Here is a 19,287-nt window from a genome sequence, read left to right as displayed (position 1 = left end):
CCTTTATATTCCTCTCTATCTAAGAAAATTAAAAGATTTAACAAAACAACACCACATTAAAATTTAACTCCCTAAAGGTTTAAACCAGCTTGGGATTAAGTCATGGTGGTTTTATTTTTATATTTGGATATCGGTAATTGTATAACTTTTAGTGATAATTGGTGTTTATATAAAATTTATAAATTTTAATGAAAGTCAATTTTCAAAAAAAAAATATAAAATTTATAAATTCTGATATGTTTAATTTTACGGTAGTTGGCATTAATTCACACGCAACAAACGTACCTAGAAAATTATGTCTATTTGGCAGGTATATGGTAATGCATTGTAGCATTGATTGCTTCTTTAATGGTAACCGAATTAAACATTCACGTATCTTCAACTAGAGGTTGGCAAATAAACTGGTTAACCCAACTAACCCGAAAATCAAACCAAAACCGAACCGGTTTGAAACCGATTATGTAGAAAACAGTTTGGAATCGATTGAAACCGTCGGTTTGGAACCGGTTTGTAATTTTCTCCATCAAACTGGTTCCATACCGGTTACCCGAATCAAAACCGGGCAAAAACCCGAATTGAACCGATCATAAACTGGTTTTGACTTTTGTTAATCAAACATAACCGATTTCAACCCAAGCCGGTTTTGAGTATTAAACTGGTTTGTGTATCTCTATCTTCAAGCACGGTATTCATTCTACGGTTGGCATGTCAATTAAAAATTGCAAATTTTCTTTGCTTTTCGAGAATCGAACCCAGAACGCTTGAGTGTTTAAAGATTTGGTCGCTGACACTAATTATTTTCTTTTAAGGAAAATACTAATTACTTATAAATTGAGTAAACTTGTGTTTAATTAGTGGTGTATAAAAAGTTTATTTACCGAGTGGTGGTTCTTTTAAATATATTTATATATTAAACTAGCTAGTCTGATTTACAAAATTATCATAAACTTCCTTTTTTTTTTCTTATAATAAACTCATCATATCTATCCTCAACCGCCCAACTTGTTTCCAGCCAAACATGTGTTACTATTTTTTTGAATCGTTCAATTACAAAACTATTAAATATAAAAGTTTATATTATAAAATAACTACATAAGTATAGATGTTTTAAAATCATAGGCTTGTGATCTTTTGTTATTAATAAAATAAAAGAAACTAATTAAAAGTTTAGGCTTTTTACATAAATATGGCCATAATTTTTTAGTGTTAAGATTAAAGACAAAGATACTAAGTGAGAAGTGAATGAGTAACTAAAGATTTTATGGTAATACTAGACTAATTATTATTATTATTATTATTATTATTATTATTATTATTATTATTATTATTATTATTATTATTAAGGTAATACATTTTTTGAACCAAGCTAATTATTATATCTCTACATTATTTTTTTTAGTGTAATTCTTGTAGTTCAAAAGTATAGAGTGATAACAATTATTCTAGTTATTTAACATTTATATTTAATATTTAATAGATTAATTTCATTTACATCGGATGTTACCCTTAATTTTTATAAATAGTAAACCAAATAATCCAAAGAAAGAAAGTAATATTAATCCTAGTATCATGGATGACAGGAGTTTAAAATTAGTCCAAAAGGGATGCCATGCTGACTCCTCTTATCTCTATTAATTTAATTTTCTAGTAATAAAAAGGCTGGAATCCAAAGGCAACTTGTGTACTCGTTCCTTATATTATCACACATCTATTTAATCCAATTCAATATTGTTTCCTTCAAATAGTTTGAATTCAACTTTGCTTCCATCCAACACTTTCCAGGATCATTCTTCAATCTGCTATATATAAAGAAAAAAAGGTTCAAATTAATAGAACCAACTAATTAAAAGAATTAAAGTTAATCATGGGATTTTGGTCGTTGTTTGAGGTGGCCTCCATGCCCATATTGGAGGTGTTGTTACTCACCGCGATCGGAGCTCTTATGGCAACTCAATACTTCAATATTCTCACTAGTGACACCCGCAAATCGCTTAATAAGATTGTGTTTGTCACGTTTACTCCTTCGCTGATTTTTGCTAGTCTTGCAAAGACTGTTACACTTGAAGACATTATCTCATGGTAAGTTATAAGAGCTTATTTTATATTGAAAATTTGCATGCATGCTGAATGCACTTATGCACTACATATTAAAAACCTATATTGTTGATAACATGATTAACTAATCTTGTAGGTGGTTTATGCCAATAAATATTGGAATAACATTTCTATGTGGAGGGATATTAGGATGGATAGCAACAAAAATAATTAGACCAAAACCACATTTGGGGGGATTACTCATAGCTATGTGCTCCACTGGTACTATATACTGACATGTCACGATTTTTAAAAGTCGAATAAAACGTGTTTTGTTCTAGACTTCTAGTAACCGGAAATTATTAAGTTGTTAAATGTTATTATGTTGATAGGAAATTTGGGAAATATTCTTTTGATAATTGTCCCAGCAGTATGCACCCAAGGTGGTAGTCCTTTTGGTGAACATAGTATTTGCAAGTCTAAGGGACTCTCTTATGCATCTTTCTCCATGGCTGTAAGCTCATTTGTTATTATTAATTAAGTTCATAATTGGTTATTTATTTTCACTTTTATTGGATTCTGATTATTCATGATTATGATTCAACAGTTGGGCAGTTTCTACATTTGGACATACACTTTCCAGTTATTAAAAAGCTCGAGTTTAAGGTACACCGCGATGAAAGAAATCGAGGATTCAACACAAGAGCCTAACAAAGACTCGGATGAGAATGGGAAAAGTCAAGAATATATCGATGTTGTTGTCCCTTTATCATACTCGACTAGTGATGACGACACACAAATCGAACCCGTGAACACTTTACATGAAGGATTGTTGAGCAAAGATGAGAAGGAAGATAGATCTTTCTCAAGGAAACTAAAAGATATAGTCCACAGTGTGTTGGAGGAAATTATGGCCCCACCAACCCTTGGATCTGTAAGTTTTAAAAAGCAGTCATGTCATGATATAAGCTTGCAACATATGATGATAATAATCATGATAATTGGGTCCTATGATTTGTGTTCAGATTGTAGGATTGATTTTTGGGGCAACACCATGGCTGAAAAACCTTGTGATAGGAGATGATGCTCCGTTACGAGTTATACAAGATTCCGTCGCATTGCTCGGGTACATATGTGTGTTTAACTTCAAGATTCAAGTGTTCAATCTTAACTAACATTTACATTGTTATTCAGGGATGGGACCATACCATGTATTACTCTTATACTAGGAGGCAACCTTGTACAAGGTAAATAATGATAAAAACGTGGCGTTACATGTCTTGTTGGAAATCATGTATTTTAATCGATTTTTGTACAGGTTTGCGCAGGGCAAGCATCAAACCGGTAATCATAATCACAATGATTTGTGTTCGGTACATCGTTCTTCCCATGGTTGGAATTCTCGTGGTTAAAACAGCTACAAATCTAGGAATACTTCCAGCCGATCCCCTGTTTAGTTTTGTACTATTGATTCAATATACCGTGCCCCCTGCCATGAATATCAGTAAGCATATCTTCAAAAATTCGGTGTAATTAAGTTGGTAACGCAAATATAAATGGTTAACAATATCATATATGCTGATTGATCAGGTACTATGACGCAACTGTTCAATGTGGGACAAGAGGAGTGTTCGGTTCTTACGATGTGGAGTTACATAGCTGCAGCATTTGCACTGACCGGATGGTCAACAGTGTTCATGTGGATCTTGACATGATCCGTAATTTGTTTAAACTCAGGTAGAAAATCAAGAGTTTACAAACGCGCTGGCAACATAAGTCATACAAGCATGTGTATAATCATTCTCATGATTTATTTATTATTACAAACGCGTGGCACGCATCATTCATCTTACTTGTAATTTTGTACTAGTAGTCTGTTTTTATTCAATTGATTTTATATCAATATATTGTTACTTTCTGATAGATGTAACGTAACATGGTTACGGCTATAATGTATGATGTATCATTAGGAGTAACATGCATCAACCATGTTTTTGTCTTGCAGCTTCACAGATCACCTCACAAATAAATACAAAATTACTAGCTTTGCCAAGCATGCACATGTGATTATTTATTAGATTTGATTCATCGGATGCATGATGAAAGACTAGGACTCTAAAGACAGTGAGACTTAGTTTGGACTTACCTTAAATAGTATCTTTAACAAGACAAAAATAAGCGTAGAATAAGTCACCAACAAAACATGAGAAAACAATCACAAAGTTGTGCATTATTATTAGCCAGACTGTTCATGGTTCAGTTTGAAACAGTGGATTCGAAGTTTCAATGTTTCAAACTGATTTGATTTGGTGGTCGGTTTAAGAATTTTCAAACCATATAGAACAGTTTCTTTACGGTTTATACTTGATGACAGCAATATAAAAAACCACGGGCTGCTAATCAAGTGTCATACATGACAAACCAAAAATCATAATATAAATGACGCTGATGTCTAAAATAATAATTTTGGTACACGATAGAGATGTAGGATCAGCTCAATTATACATTTCACACGGAAAATAACTAAGTTTAAAAAGCACAAAAAACACACAATCTGAAAAAGATCGTATATAATAAAAAGAATAAACCAGTCTTTAAAATTCATCTAACATAAATACCAGTTGACAATCTTACAATTTAAATGAGAGTGAGCTGTAGTTTAGGGCGGTTGGGTTGGGGTTCAACAACCTCCATATGAATCTTTACAGGCTGCAAAATGCCATATGAAACTGACCCGTCAATCTTTTTAATCACCTGTTTCTGCTCATCCACCACCCATTCTCCCCCTCCTTTGGCACCTCTCATTGTCAAGTGCACCGGGCCTTCAATACCATACCTACAATATGTGGATAAGGAATAAGTTAAGTTGACCTCAAAAGTCAAAGTATGTCAATAATAATGCTAAGTATCCTAAAAGTCAAAAGTCATACTTTGGTACGAAAACAATAAATCCATTCGCTCTTATTTTCACTATTCTGGCTTCAGTATCGGTAGGCCTGCAAGACAATTAGAGAAAGAAAGAAAATGATAATCAAAGATTTTTATTCAAAGACTGGTCTATTAAAATTTTACAAGGGTTCTATGTTGAATACCTTTTTCTGAAAAATATAATAGTATGGAGCTCGATGGAGGAGCGACTTGCCATCTGAGCATTCCTATGCCGGTAATTTAGATCTGGAAAAAACATCAAACGAAACAATTTAAAATAGAAATCTAAAAACCAACCGTCAGGCGTCAGCAATGCTAGTGTGTTGTGCATATTTAGGCGTCTTACTGTCGGCAATGCTAGTGAGTTGTGGTCTGTCCTGGAATATAGGTGGAAGCTTGTATATGTCTAAAGAAGCCGCAAGCAACCTGTGTACTATCACATCTGCAACCATTTAAAGTAGTTAGATCTCAGATAGAATAACACAATCCACCCATGTGTGAGTTTGTGTGCGTGTGGGCCCCTAAATTTCAGTTACCTGCATATCTTCTAATTGGTGAAGTGAAATGAGTATAAAGAGGTGCAGCAAGACCATAATGGTGAAACTCTGGAGGGCTAAGATCACCACTACAGAAGTAAACAGCCTGAAATAAACATTTACAAATGAAAAGAAAATCCCAGATATATAAAGAAAATAAAGATAAAGCAATTAAGTATACCAACCTGTGTCATACATCTTGTTGCTAGAATACGGATTAACTTATTGAAGTATGGATCATTACCCTGAAACATTTCATACACGAAATTATAATTACTAAAAAACTGTAAACAACTTTTGTAATGATTTGACAATTGAATTTGATGCATTTGGTGTTAAAAGTTTGGAAGACAAAACTAACCACAGCACGGTCAAGTGAGTCAGCAAGTGCTTTAGATGATGACACATCTAAATCTAGACCAATAGCAGCAGCAGTGCGTAACAAAGGTTCAAGCATTTCTTTGGTTGGACTAGGATGCCGCCTGTAAATACATTTTTAAAACTTAAAAAGACAGAACCAGCATATGAATCATGTGGTAACCATAGTTGTCAATAGCGAATGGCGGTAAACAGCGACGGATCACCTATATGCTACGTAGCGAATAACGGTAAATAGTGACCGCTATTTCATATTTAGCAATAAAGGAGTAGAAAATTTTTGAGCAAAAATTAGAGTTTATATTCACAAAATAAGCTTTTACGGTGGAACTTGTGGAAGGCACAGTTGTTTAGTCGATAAACAAGCCTAAAAAATAGGTTTCTACAATTTTTTATATTAAAAAAAAATAAACCCTAAATACTGCTATAATCACGCTAAATGACCGATATTTAGGATCGCATCGCTACGTGGCGCACTATAGTGTCCGCTATCACCGCTATTGACAACTATGGTGGTAACCGACATAAAGTAGCAACTAACCTCAATAGTGAGCACTGAGGGAACTTCTTAAGGATTTGTTCGGCAACTGAAACGTTAGCAGCAAGCATAAACTCTTCAACCATTTGGTTTGCTTCTCTGATTTGATACATGCCTACACAAACCAATACATAAAAAAAGGGATATAACAACCTTTTTTTAACTTGGTATAAATATAACCATTACAGATTTACAACAAAAGAGAAACATACCAACATCAAGGGGATCATGAGTCTCAGTGTCAATTTGGAACTTGACTTCTGCAGAAGCAAGAGTTATGGCCCCTCTGTCTACACGTCTTTGCCTCATTACCTACAAGCCAGATGCACCAACAGTAGTGTTCAAAATTTATTCTAATTATTATCTCATTAACTTGCTGTGATAACTAGAACATTAACTTGCTATTTTTAACTTGATATAAACCCCTGACCAGGAGAGACAAAAGCTCATATTTGATGATGAAAATTAAAAAGATAACATCAGTTACACACCTTTGCTAAAGCATTCATATTCCGCAAATCCACAGTTGCTGGATCCATCAGGCGACTGAAAGTAAGAAAAAAAAAAGTTACGTCATTAGTTGAAAAAAATATATAAAAAAATAATGAACTATGTAATACAACAAATAAAGTATTAACAGTATTATCTAATCAGCTTTTCATGCACCTGTCATCCATCCTTGCTTGAGCTTCAACATAAGACAAAGCAGCACATGACTTTATCACACTCTTCGTATATCTGGTGGATATAACATGTGCTTCGGGAGTCATTTCCTATAAATATTTAAAAGCAATGTCAACTTGGTTCATACCGGTAGTTCTGTTGCATGCACACAAAAACAAATTTAATCATACCCAAATAACAGAAAAGGCAAGCCTCTCCACATCAGCCCGAAGAGAACATATATCTGCAAAATATATTTTAGCAAACAAGCCAAGAAACTAATGATTCTAATATTATCTTAAAAATTCACGGTGCGTTTATTGGATACCTTCTGTAAGAGGTTTAGGAAGCATGTCGATACGGCGTTCAACAAGATAGGTAGAAGTTCCTCTTTGTGTGGCCTCACTATCGAGGGGTGTCCCGGGGTGAACAAAATTTGTGACATCAGCAATATCTTATCAACCCAAGTAAAGGGGACACACATAAACTCACTAGTAATCATCATTGTCTGAAAATTCCATAAATAAAAAAATGATTCAAGGATACGAACTCCAACTTCATAGTTCCCGTTGGGAAGTGAAGTACAGTGCAGTGCATCATCAATATCCTTGCACCCTGTACCAACCAGAAAGCTTATTTCTTATGTAACACTATAAAATTTAGCCATAGATTAATTTAAAATAAAAATGTCATATTTTTTATTACCTGGTGGGTCCACACTAAATATGCGTAAATGACGCAAGTCCTGTCTAATAGGATTTGACAAATCTTCCGAGGACACGGACCATGGTAAAGGTGGAAGACACGCCAACACTTGTGAAGAAAACGGTCTTGCATCTATATCATTTTCTATTAGCACAACCTGCACCAAAAATATAAAATCAAATGAGTATTTAATAAGTGGAAACATAATAAATATAATTTACCTCTGTTTCAGTTTCTCTGTCTCCGATAACTCCTATCGTGCGAACGTAATGACCGGAAGGGTATCTAGATTGACAATCCCAAGAATCAACCGCAACAATAATTCTTTTGTCAAGAAGATTCCCGAGCTGGCGAGTTTGGATTCGTATCTTAGGGAATCTCCGATCCTTGGAGACAAATAGAGCATGAGCAATACCAGCATTGCCAGCTGGCATAGGCATCGGCTCCAAAGATCCACAATAACTGTAAAACATGTTGTCAGGTAAAAACCAAATCAAATGTAACAGGAATTATATTTATTAATTAATACAACTTACGCATGCCAGTTCCTCTTTATAATGCCAACAACACGCCCAGCAGGACGAGAAGGTGAACTGTTCACATTCTCAGAAGATCCTTGTGCTAAGTTGGCTACTCTGGGAGCATCGTCAGCACTGTTCGGTGCTAGGTGGACCCCATCATCTTCTTCAGCATCTGAAACACAATTTAAAAATATAAAAAATTTAACAAATGGATAATGATATTAACTCTATTATTCTGAAGTTAAATACCTTCCTCGGCTATGTGAAGAGATGATTCATTGTGCCATTGATCTTGAGGCAAAAGTTCAACAGCAACTACATCTCCATCAAAAGCTCTATTCATATTTCATCACCAATACTCTCACTTCCGACATATGCTTCAAACGGATTATAACGGTTAACTCGAAGCTTTCCTTGATGGTATATTCCACATCTCATTCCAGATGTAATCTCTGACATGGGCTTATGCTGAACCAAAAAACAATACTTCAAAATGTGGTCGAAGTAGATACAAATCATACAATACAACCACCAATGGCATACTTGTAACTTTAAACATTAATACAATAATACCTCAGTATATATAGCTTTCTTTTTTGAAGGTCTCAAATCTTCGATTTCCATATCCTCGGCAGAGTTAGGTTGAACAAGCAGGTCAAGAAGTTCCGGTTGACCAAGTGATTTCACATATGACTCCACTGTATCTGCAGATATTCCGTCTTCAATGGCCTTTCTCTTATTTTCCCTGTCATTTGTGACCATTAAGATTCTTGTGGCACCACCAAGATGGTTCTGGTACCACTGGGCTGCAACTCTAATAGCTGAAAAGGAATCATAGCGTTAACTCTAAAAGAAAAATAAAATTTTGGTTTCTGAATTTGATCTTTGAATCTCACTTGACAAGATTTTATTAACTTATAATAGAAACATAAATACATAAGTAATTACTAACCTCTGTCATTGCGATCATTTGGACTCTCGCCTGCCATAGCCTTCACATACGTATCCCTTCATTAACATAAACATGCGGTACATTGAGAATTAAACAGCATTTTCATATGATTGTTCAACGTAGGAGGATAAAGGATCAAATCGCAATCCATTCAATAAAAGAGTACAATATATCGAGTTGTAAACTGGACCCCTTAATAATATGTGTTCCAATACATGGAAACATAATGTAAGAAGAATTAGACAGCTTACTTGTGATGTTCATTAGAAAAAACAAAGAATCTCCTCAAAGTATTGCTGCATAAGGCCCTGAGTCGGTTATAAACCGCAACGTTCTTGTTCTTAACCTCATCCAAGACCACAGAAAGCACCACCACATCATCAATTGCTGGATTCTCCAATAAATCAATCTAAAACACAATAAAGATAAAAACTTTACAATGAGCAACCAGAAAAACAAGCTATAAAACAAAAGGTGAAGAATTGAACCTGGTTGAGAACAACATTAGTGTCAAGAACAAGAATAGTGGATTCAGGTGAAGTAAAGCGAGCGTCTTTCTTGTCACAGACTTGACAAAACAAAGCTCCACAGTATATATCATCTCTAAGATAATGTTCTCTAACCACCTGTGTTCATAAAGTATATTCATTTATTTAATTTATGCACACACAACAACTACTAGGGTTTTTTTATAACTTACTTTAACAAGTTTGCCCTGTTTGGTTTTCCGGACGAATGACTTGCTTTGTAACATGGTTTTTGATGATAATTACGATCTGGGTATTCAAGATGAAGAAGAATTGATGGTTTCAGCTTCAATTGGTGGCGGTTTTTGGTGGGTTTTGATTGTTTATTTCAGCTTCTTGTTGAGGTTAATTCAAATCCTCTGGCTTTGTTGATTTGTGTTGTTATTTTACACGACGATAATATTTTAGGTCCAATTTAGGGTTTTTCCTTCTTTTTCTTCATCGTAATGGTTAAAGGTTACAGCGGATCCAACTTAGCCGTACCCACTAAAGTGAGGTAAGTGGGGATTGAATTTGGGTCTTTATTGAAAAACTTATATTTTCTATCCCTACACCACATTGAAATTTAGGGTTAATCAACATATTATGAATTTAGTCAATTTTTTATTTTATGTTTGTATATGGGTAGGAATAATTGGGTTTCGTTAAAAGTTAAACGTATTTATCTAGAGGGTTGGAAATGAAAGAATCCTGACTTGAGTAGCGTCGCATAAAAGGAAGGTGCGGATTTGATTGATTATTTGTTTGATTTATGGGGGGTTGTGAAGAAGTTCTCGAGCATTTGTTTAGTGAATGTGGCTTGGCAAATGTGGTATGAACGATCATTGGTTAATGATAAAGTACTAGCGTATTTTCGTTTTCTCGGTTAAAGAACTCTTGTTTCTTCACAAGTTTATTTCAAGTGGTCAAGTTAAAAAAAGGATTTATCAAGTAGTATGTTGAATTTCGTGTGGTGTATTTTTAGAGCACGTAATGATTTGATCTTTTAACAACATTGAAGCAAGTATACAAAAAGTGATTGAAGGCATAAAGACTTTAGACCTTTTTTAGGTTAAAATGAGATCAACTACACATTCTATCGATCGGAGTCAATGGAATAGTTTCAATTTTAATTAATTTTTGTTTTGGTGTTTGTACTTTGAGTGTCTGACTACTTGATAGTGCTCTTTCTTTAATGTATATTATGATTTAGTGGGAGAGGGGGGTGTTTGAGATAGCTTATGTTAATGATTAGTTAATAAATCATAATTATTGTGACTTATTATATTATAGTAAGGTAGTAAAATAAGGAATTTTAAACACCCCTATATACACACGCTATTAAAGAAAACCATGTCACGTTTGAATTTAGTAAACCTTAACAGAAATACTAGTATTCTCTTGAACCCTACAAACCTTCTCACAAATTATATAACCATTAAATAGTTAAGCAAACCATAGATACAACGAGTCTTATGCATTAGCAATGTTTTCCATATCATCATATACATTAGTTGCCGTTCAAAACAAAAAAGCATATACATTAGCTGTTGAAATTGTATTTTGGGTGTATCGATAAACGACATAAGTGAGATTTTTTATTATCAGGGCTTTGTGTGGGAATTTAAGGTGTTAACAAAATTGAAATAATAAAACAATCAAAATTGTACGATGTGTAACGAGGTTTAGAGAAAAATATATATTCAAATTTCTAGTCATAAACTATCATCGTCCCAGTTACGGATACAAAAAATTTTGGTGGGGGAATGGATCGAGTCATAATGGATCGATAAAAATAGTGTTTGTTTTGTTTGTAAACAAACAAATTAATACAAATAAACAAATCACAAATTGAAACTAACAAAAATAAAATTATAAAACCTAAACAGGCAAATTAAAACTCGAGTAATAGAAGTATATTGTATTCAGTAACTATAACTTGAAACGCGAAATAAACTTTACAAATATTAAAAGAGTTAATGGCCATTTTCATCCCTATGGTTTGCTACTTTCGCCACTTCAGTCCAAAATTTTTAATTTTGTCAATTTAGTCCTCATAGTTTTAAATATTAGCCAATTACGTTCCATCCGTCTAACGGCATCCAGCTATGCCGTTAGTTTAAGGGTATTTTTGTCTTTCTCCTTTTAATTTTGAGTTAATGGTCATTTTAGTCCTTGTGGTTTGATATCTTTGCCAATTCAGTCCAAAGTTTGAAAATTTGTCAATTTAATGTTCAGTTTTTTTTATTTTTTATGTTTTTTGTTTATAACCCTGAAGAGCATAATTCAAGCCCAAACCCATCGAGCAACCTCAAATACTGGTATGCATTTACTCTGTTGACAACAGTAATCATAACCCCCCCTTATATTTAGTTTCTAGACATTTCCTAAAATCTTCTCCATGGTGGAATTCAATGGTAAAGTGGCCAAGGTAATTCCCTGAAACCGAATTATACAGAAAAAACTAAAAATTATTTTGTAGATTAATGTATAATAGTTGATTACGACCCAGATTTTCGTTATGATATGTTAATCTCTAAACCCTAAATATTATGCATTCATCAAAGAAACGATTTTTAGTTTTTGCGTACAATTCGGTTTCACGGAATTGCTTTGACCACTTTACCATTGAATTCTACCATGGGGGAGAGTTTAGGAACCGTCTAGAAACTAAATACGAGAGGAGGGGGTGTGATTATTGTTGTAGATAGAGTAAATGCAGACTTGTTTTGGGCTTGGATAATGCTCTCTAGGGTTATAGAAAAAAACTGACTTAAATTGAAAAAAATTCAAACTTTGGACTGAATTGGCAAAAGTATCAAACCACAGGGACGAAAATGACCAATAACTCAAAATAAAAAGGAGAAAGACAAAAATACCCTTAAACTAACGGCATAGCTGGATGCCGTTAGACGGATAGGACGTAATTGGCTAATATTTAAATCTATGAGGACTAAATTGACAAAAATACAAATTTTGGACTGAAGTGGCGAAAGTAGCAAACCACAGGGACGAAAATGGCCATTAACTCATATTAAAAAGTCTATGTTTATTGCAAATTTGTGGCCCTCCAAGTAACAAAATTGTGCACATCTTAATCTCATATGCGGCCATCTTAGGTTAAATTTAATTCGAAAACTGATTTTGACGAGCGTATTGGGGCCTTTCCCCCCTCCCAACATTCTAGATTCGTGCTCGGTCCATCCATGTCCTTGGAGACAGACATTACGCTCACGGGCTAAACGCCCTAATGGAACCTTTTTTGGGGCCACATTCACGTGAGCAAACATAAAGGCCAGTGCGGATGGTCTAATACATCTATTTCAAACGCATAAATTAGTGTGTGACCCTTTTAAGATCATATGTCGATGGCAACGTTGTCATATGTTACGTCTTTTGTATATAAATATAACTTAGTGTGCTTTTTATGTCATTTGTTGGTATATCCGTTACGAATAAATTTGTACTTTGAGCTATTTAGTTAATGATAAGTTTGGATTATAAAATGTTTAAAAGTGTTTATTGCTAACATAGACTTCAACATACTTATACAGTCATTCATAGTCTCGTAGTTTTAACTTTCAAGTGTTATACATCGGCTAACATTTGTTGATACGGTCTACCACTTTGGAAAGAATATAACCTGACTCAATAGAAAAGGCACACATACAACTAATCAATTTGAACAATGTGTAAAATCCACATATGATATAATGTGACATAATCACAATTGTTAACTACTAAATAATTATAAATTAAATTAATTTTATAGGTTATGATCATGAAACGATAAATGAAGTCATGACTCATAGAGAGAATACGAAAAAAAATATTGGATATAAATTAAGGGTGATTCATTTTGTTCCTAATTATTCTCAGTTGAACAACGAACATTCAACTTGCCCATAAGTTTGATACAATATGCCATAAGAATGTGTTTGATTTAAACTCCTTTTCCCTTTTTGATCAAAAGTAAGTTAAAGTTTGCTATGTGACAAGTTTTAAAGTCTTATAGATACAATACAATAACACCACATGCAAAGTTATATGCCTTTTCATGCACTTGACCCATAGTTTTCCTTACACCTTTTACTTTTTGCATCTAATTAGCACACATTAGAGAACGATTTTGAAAGAGAACTTCATAAAGAAAGTAATGATTAATTCAAGTTCAAGTGAAATGAGATTAACGACTTGACAACTGAGAGTTAGTTGATTGTTAATCCCTCGTGCATTAAAGACCTTAAGTAACTTGAACATATATGATCTTATTAATGCAACTTAATGTGAATCCTCTATACATATAAACTAATCTCTCTAGGGTTCGTATTTCTATAACTTGGCATTAATCAAAATGCAGTAGTAACCTTAGGTTACCTTGCTATGGTTTAAAAAAGAAAAGTTACATTACCGTATGAATCAAATATTACAACATTTTAATCATTTGCTGTTCAATGACAAATCTAACCTGCTGCATTTAGAATTCTGACTTGAAGCATTATCCGCATAAGTCCTGCTTGAATCCCCTTCTGAATATTTTCTCTTTGACCGGGCTCTTATTGTCTCTTCTTTTTCATCAACAAACGAAATAAACGTTTGAAGAGGTCCCGCTCTGACACTTCTCCCGCTCGTCTCAGAAAGCATTGGATAATGCTTGTAAAATTGTCGTATAATTAGTATAGTGTATATGATAAGCGCAAGAAAACAAACTAATCCACAAATTATGAATAGGCCTCGAAAGCTTGTTAATTCAAGCTGGTCGACTTCAAATTTTGTTCCTTGTGAGCTGCACGCGCTTCTCATCAACCATTTGTCATGGATCCTTTGTAGCTCACCGCTTTCTGATAGTTTTAGAATAGCAGTTGACATATCGGCTGCTAAAGGAGAGTCCCGTGGGAAGGCCTGTCACAAAATAAGATTGGAGAATATTAAGGTTGACTTTTAAGTCAAATCTTTATAAGTAGAAAGAGAAGGTAGATTGGTAAAAACATCCAAGGTCCTAGATTTGAATCTAATGTGATGTAGGCATAGATATAATATACTTTTTAGTACCATTTTGCTGTTACTAATCATGAAAAGTAACATGTTTGTGTAAAAATTGATGTTTAAACTCGCATATTTGACCATAAAAATCAATGTTAGAAGTAGAGATTAGAAATCTGATTTGACTAGAAGACCTATGGTCAAACAAAGAAAGATTTAGAATGTAGTCAAAATGTTTGACCATGAAAGTCAAAGTTAGAAGACCTCATAAGAAAGCAAAATCAGATGACTTTTTCAGAAGTCAAATGTTGACTCTTCATAAACGCAACCATAATATATTTGTATGTAATAGTTAATTTCACGAAAGCAAAATAACGAACCATGAACTAGCTAATCATGAAATATATAAACTTTGTGTCATCAAATGAAAGTGTAACCAATGTATTTGACTACAAAAGTCAAAGTTGACAAAACCAATGTATTTTTGCAAGAGCAATTCTTCTGAAAGCAAATTACTTAATTAATGAATGAAAAGATTATACTTACAAATCCCCATCCATTTTTAGTAAACTCTTGACCAACAATGCTGAAATCACAACGGGTTGAAAGAAAGAGTTCAACATATGCACGCTCATCGACAACTGCAGCAACACCGCCATTTTTGGGACCATCTCTCAAAGCCTTTTCAAAGTCTTGAGGCAACGAAAGAGGAATTAACCGAGATTCATGAATACCATATTCAGCTATAAGATAATTTTGCACAAATGAATTTTCTTGGTACCCAATGGGCTCCTTGCTTGCCATCAAACTATCAATTCCTTTAATAGGCGAATATAGTTTTTGAACGGTCAAGATTGAAGTCAAACTAGCAGTGTAGCTTGAGTTTATTATCAAAACCACAAATAACCATAAAATTAAAACCATACGACCAAGAGTGCTTAACGTGTTCTCTCCTGCATAAACCATGATCAAGATCATACAACAATTTGTTCTATTTTGGAAATGATGATTATTAAATCAATAAAGAATTTTTTTTTCTTTCTGAAAATAAAGAAAGAACTCTTACTGTGGGAGGAAAACAAAGTTGAAAAGCTAAACCTGCAAAAAGAAGTGATTCAAGAACAACATGCAACAATTTTTATGCAATCGTCAGAACAAAGCCAAAAAGACACTTACCATAGAACAGTAACAATCTGTTTTCTGGGGGGGCCACGAAACTCGTCATTGATACGATGTTCTAGAATCCATACAACAGCTCCCACAATTATGAAAAAGACTCCCGAGACACACCACATTAAAGGAGAAAACGGTCTAAGAAAAGCCCAAGTACTAGAGTTTGACCGCCTAACTGGCGCCACTACAACCAGACCAGATTCAATAAATGGTTGTGAAAAATCTGCTAATCGTGTCCGATTAGTAGTTATAGCAATATCTCCCACCGCGGCATCATAAACCTGCATTAAATTTGTTACATTTCAATAACACTTAACAGGAAAGTCTATCTAGAATCATGTTGGCTTACAACACTATGAATCTTTTTTAGTTTAGAGGTGACGGACATTTATAATAATAAAAGGTACATAGTTTCAATAATAATATAAGCAACAAGAAGAAAAAGAACTCACTCCATCCTTTATCGAGCTCACAAGTTTGGTGTTGCTAGGGTTCTTGATACCATCTCCGTAAGATTGAAATTTATAAGGAACAGCATATGGAAGTAAGTTTACAGCAGCTGTAAAAACATCAATACAGTATCCTTTAAAAGCATCATTGTTCTTTGATTGTCCCACAAATTCTTGAAAACTGACTCTTCTTGGAACACCAATTTCCAACTGCTTTCCATTCTCAGGGAAAACCCATCCACGCGGTTTTTTGACTATTTGACCAGGCCAAATCACAGGCTGCAATTGCTGAGGTGGCTTCTTGTTGACTGTTTCTGGAGGCATAGTTGACAAACCCGAAACGTTTGACCAATACCCGATTTTCCTAACGCCGGTACCAATCACATTAAGAACTTCAAATGCAGGAAAGACGAGATCTTTATCAGAGTTGAACTCAATAGCACCCGTTAAACCTTTCATTTTCACATTTAAGATGTCTTGAAGCAATAAATTTCCTCCATCAAAGATACTTAAAGAGTCAAGATTCAAGATTTCTCCTTTTAACCCTTTTAACTTAGCATCTTTTGAGAATGAAATGTTTCCACCTTTATCAAAATAAGCATCAAGTGCACGAGCAAGCAGATAAACGGTATCATATGCATATAAACAATAAGTACTTAATCCAAGTGTGGTCAAGTTTTGCCACTCGGAAGCAAACTTTCTTCTGAGTTTTGAATCTTTTGTGTGTGATTTCAATGTAATAAACCCTTGCATAACATCCATCGTGTTAAAAGGAAGTGGAGAACTAATGTCAATAACCGTAGAGAGCCAATTTGTAGCAATCCAAACATACCCATTATCCAACATTTCAAGATTTTTCGCCACTTGAAGTATATCTAATCCCCAATTAGCATAAGTGTGGACGACAATAACTCTTGACTCCATTAAAGCAACTTGAACCAAAACATTACTAATATCAGTTTTTGTGGCAAATGATTTAATAGGTGCTTTATGGGAAATCCTACATCCTCTAGCTGCTAATTGATCACCTAACGAGATTATCCCATTTCTCCCATGATCATCATCTATGTAAATTGCAATAACTTGTCTCCATTCATAGAATCTGACTATGTCTGCAATGGCAGCCATTTGGTAAAGATCACTGTGAGTTGTGCGAACGAAAAATGGATATTGGAGTGATGATAATGTAGGATCAGTGGCTGTGAAAGATAATAAGGGTGTTTTAAGTTCATTTGCCACATGGGAAATCATGTGAGCTAAAACCGAGGTTTGAGGGCCAATTAAGGCCACTGCATCTGTTTCCATGACTTGTAAAGCTGTTAATAATATTATAAACAGATCAAAAACCACAATATTTTAATCAAGATTTCATAACTCATAGCAAAGTTATACAAGATTTACCTGCCATCATGCTCTGAAATGCACTGTAATTTGAGTCATGAAGAGCGATTTTCAGCTTGGTTCCATTAAGAACGGTTGGATCCGAATTAACATCTTCAGTTGCAGCCTCTAAAGCGATTTTTGTTACCTTCCCAATGATGGAATCGAATGTCAAGATAGACGCGATAGATACGACATCCGGTCTTTTAGAAGAAGTGGTATTATTAGCTCCTTCAGTGTAACATCCACTGAAATTAACGACCAAAACAACCAATGCCCAAACCAAACTATTAGCCATTTTTCTCTTAAAAAAGGCCATTCTCACACACCCTGATATGCAAATAACATAAAAGAATCTCAGTTTCTGTATTGCTAATTAAACAAACACCAAATAGTACACTATTATAATATGTAAAAGGCACGGTTTGATTTGATAATATTCATTGGCGAAGCTTAGTGAGAACCCCCCCCCCCCCTGTTTTTTTGCGTGGCAGTGTAAATTTACCCGTTTTCGCCCAAAAAAATTGTATACACAGTCTAAATTTACCCGTTTCCGTCCGAAAATTTGAGCCCGGCCTCCTTCATTTATGAATTTTTAATACATTTTGAGAACCCCCCCCCCCCCCCCCGGGAACGCGCCCAACCTTCGCCAGTGATAATATTAATAACATTGAAGTAAAGTTTTGGGCAAGATAGATGATAGCAGTTAAGTTTGAGCAATATATTGGGAACTAAACAAATTGATGTCTGGAGACCAACTAGCATGAAACTTTTAACTGAAAAAATAAAAATAAAAATCTAAAAACTCATTGAGGCAAAACATCAAACAGGTTGTGGCAACTTCAAAACAGCCTTAAGAGCAAGTAACCGATCAAAGTAACATAAACCCACATCACAAAATAATGCTCAATCCACGAGACATCAAGAAAATCTCCTAAATGAGTAAAAGATGACAGCTTTATCTTATAAAATCATATGTGCAAATTAGCAAATATACAAAGATACAGAGAGAGAGAGAGAGAGAGAGAGAGAGAGAGAGAGATTACAGAGCAGAGCAGATTAAGCAGCCATTTACAGTGGACCCAAAGAAATGGTTTTCATTCATGTATGGATAGTGATAATAACAATAGTCACAGCAGGGGTTCTTGAATGGTGTAGACAAGTTTCCAACTTTGTGCCTGCAGATAGATAATTGTCACTGTTAACTCCTCGATTAGACATTGACGCATCCAGTTGGGAGTGTGTTTGTTAGCTTCTTCTTACATCACATGCGTTATTAGTGTTCATAATCAAGATTAATTAGCTTCATATTATATTTGAATTTTTTATTTATTTACAACAATAAAGTTTTTGGGAAAGGAATTATTTTAGACAACCAAGTGACCAACCACTCCATTTACTTCTTTTCTTTTTGTTTTTAATGGTTATTTGTATATTACAGAGGTAGGGTACTGAAAAGACCCAAATACCCTTAAGTAACATCCGCGGGTCAACCGTGAACCTACCACAAGTCACCCGCGGGACATATAAACCATCCGCAT

General features: G+C 34.4%; 2 protein-coding genes and 1 pseudogene across 3 annotated transcripts; 1 reads left to right on the top strand and 2 right to left on the bottom strand.

The window, feature by feature from the left end:
* The first annotated feature begins 1,647 nt into the window (after positions 1-1,647).
* LOC143530415 (protein PIN-LIKES 7-like) lies at positions 1,648-3,955 on the top strand. Its single transcript, XM_077025960.1, has 8 exons — positions 1,648-2,079; positions 2,192-2,316; positions 2,427-2,548; positions 2,642-2,968; positions 3,060-3,160; positions 3,229-3,281; positions 3,353-3,538; positions 3,625-3,955. The coding sequence occupies exons 1-8, from the start codon at positions 1,865-1,867 to the stop codon at positions 3,747-3,749; spliced, it is 1,254 nt and encodes a 417-aa protein (XP_076882075.1). The 5' UTR covers positions 1,648-1,864; the 3' UTR covers positions 3,750-3,955.
* Positions 3,956-4,589: 634 nt separating this feature from the next.
* On the bottom strand, positions 4,590-10,171 carry LOC143530414 (exosome complex exonuclease RRP44 homolog A-like; annotated as a pseudogene). The gene is made up of 23 exons (XR_013134847.1): positions 9,956-10,171; positions 9,744-9,881; positions 9,507-9,664; positions 9,256-9,311; positions 8,877-9,124; positions 8,553-8,771; positions 8,319-8,475; positions 8,004-8,244; positions 7,783-7,939; positions 7,624-7,692; positions 7,406-7,531; positions 7,269-7,321; positions 7,081-7,187; positions 6,906-6,960; positions 6,627-6,726; positions 6,418-6,529; positions 5,860-5,980; positions 5,684-5,743; positions 5,499-5,604; positions 5,309-5,404; positions 5,127-5,208; positions 4,965-5,030; positions 4,590-4,870 (listed from the first exon to the last, which is right to left on the bottom strand). The product of XR_013134847.1 is annotated as an exosome complex exonuclease RRP44 homolog A-like (transcript).
* A 3,981-nt stretch (positions 10,172-14,152) lies between these two features.
* On the bottom strand, positions 14,153-18,914 carry LOC143530413 (glutamate receptor 3.6-like). The gene is made up of 7 exons (XM_077025959.1): positions 18,793-18,914; positions 17,768-18,076; positions 16,370-17,682; positions 15,921-16,198; positions 15,811-15,842; positions 15,291-15,697; positions 14,153-14,663 (listed from the first exon to the last, which is right to left on the bottom strand). The coding sequence occupies exons 2-7, from the start codon at positions 18,063-18,065 to the stop codon at positions 14,202-14,204; spliced, it is 2,790 nt and encodes a 929-aa protein (XP_076882074.1). The 5' UTR covers positions 18,066-18,076; positions 18,793-18,914; the 3' UTR covers positions 14,153-14,201.
* Positions 18,915-19,287: the final 373 nt, after the last annotated feature.

The sequence above is a fragment of the Bidens hawaiensis genome, unplaced genomic scaffold, assembly GCF_021521415.1.
Source record: "Bidens hawaiensis isolate Kalapana, Puna unplaced genomic scaffold, B.hawaiensis_p1.1 tig00008945_1, whole genome shotgun sequence".
NCBI classification, from domain to species: domain Eukaryota; kingdom Viridiplantae; phylum Streptophyta; class Magnoliopsida; order Asterales; family Asteraceae; genus Bidens; species Bidens hawaiensis.
Note: the sequence above shows the minus strand (reverse complement) of the source record. Positions and strands in the feature narration are given on the sequence as shown.

What these genes read in the sequence shown, in the direction of transcription:
- LOC143530415 (XM_077025960.1), top strand. Translation starts at nt 1,865, where the DNA reads ATGGGATTTTGGTCGTTGTTTGAGGTGGCCTCCATGCCCATATTGGAG. An exon ending in GATTCCGTCGCATTGCTCGG is followed by an intron (nt 3,161 to 3,228) that starts GTACATATGTGT and finishes ATTGTTATTCAG; the next exon opens with GGATGGGACCATACCATGTA. An exon ending in AGGAGGCAACCTTGTACAAG is followed by an intron (nt 3,282 to 3,352) that starts GTAAATAATGAT and finishes ATTTTTGTACAG; the next exon opens with GTTTGCGCAGGGCAAGCATC.
- LOC143530413 (XM_077025959.1), bottom strand. Translation starts at nt 18,065, where the DNA reads ATGGCCTTTTTTAAGAGAAAAATGGCTAATAGTTTGGTTTGGGCATTG. An exon ending in CAGATTGTTACTGTTCTATG is followed by an intron (nt 15,843 to 15,920) that starts GTAAGTGTCTTT and finishes TTCTTTTTGCAG; the next exon opens with GTTTAGCTTTTCAACTTTGT. An exon ending in CTAAAAATGGATGGGGATTT is followed by an intron (nt 14,664 to 15,290) that starts GTAAGTATAATC and finishes ATTTTGTGACAG; the next exon opens with GCCTTCCCACGGGACTCTCC.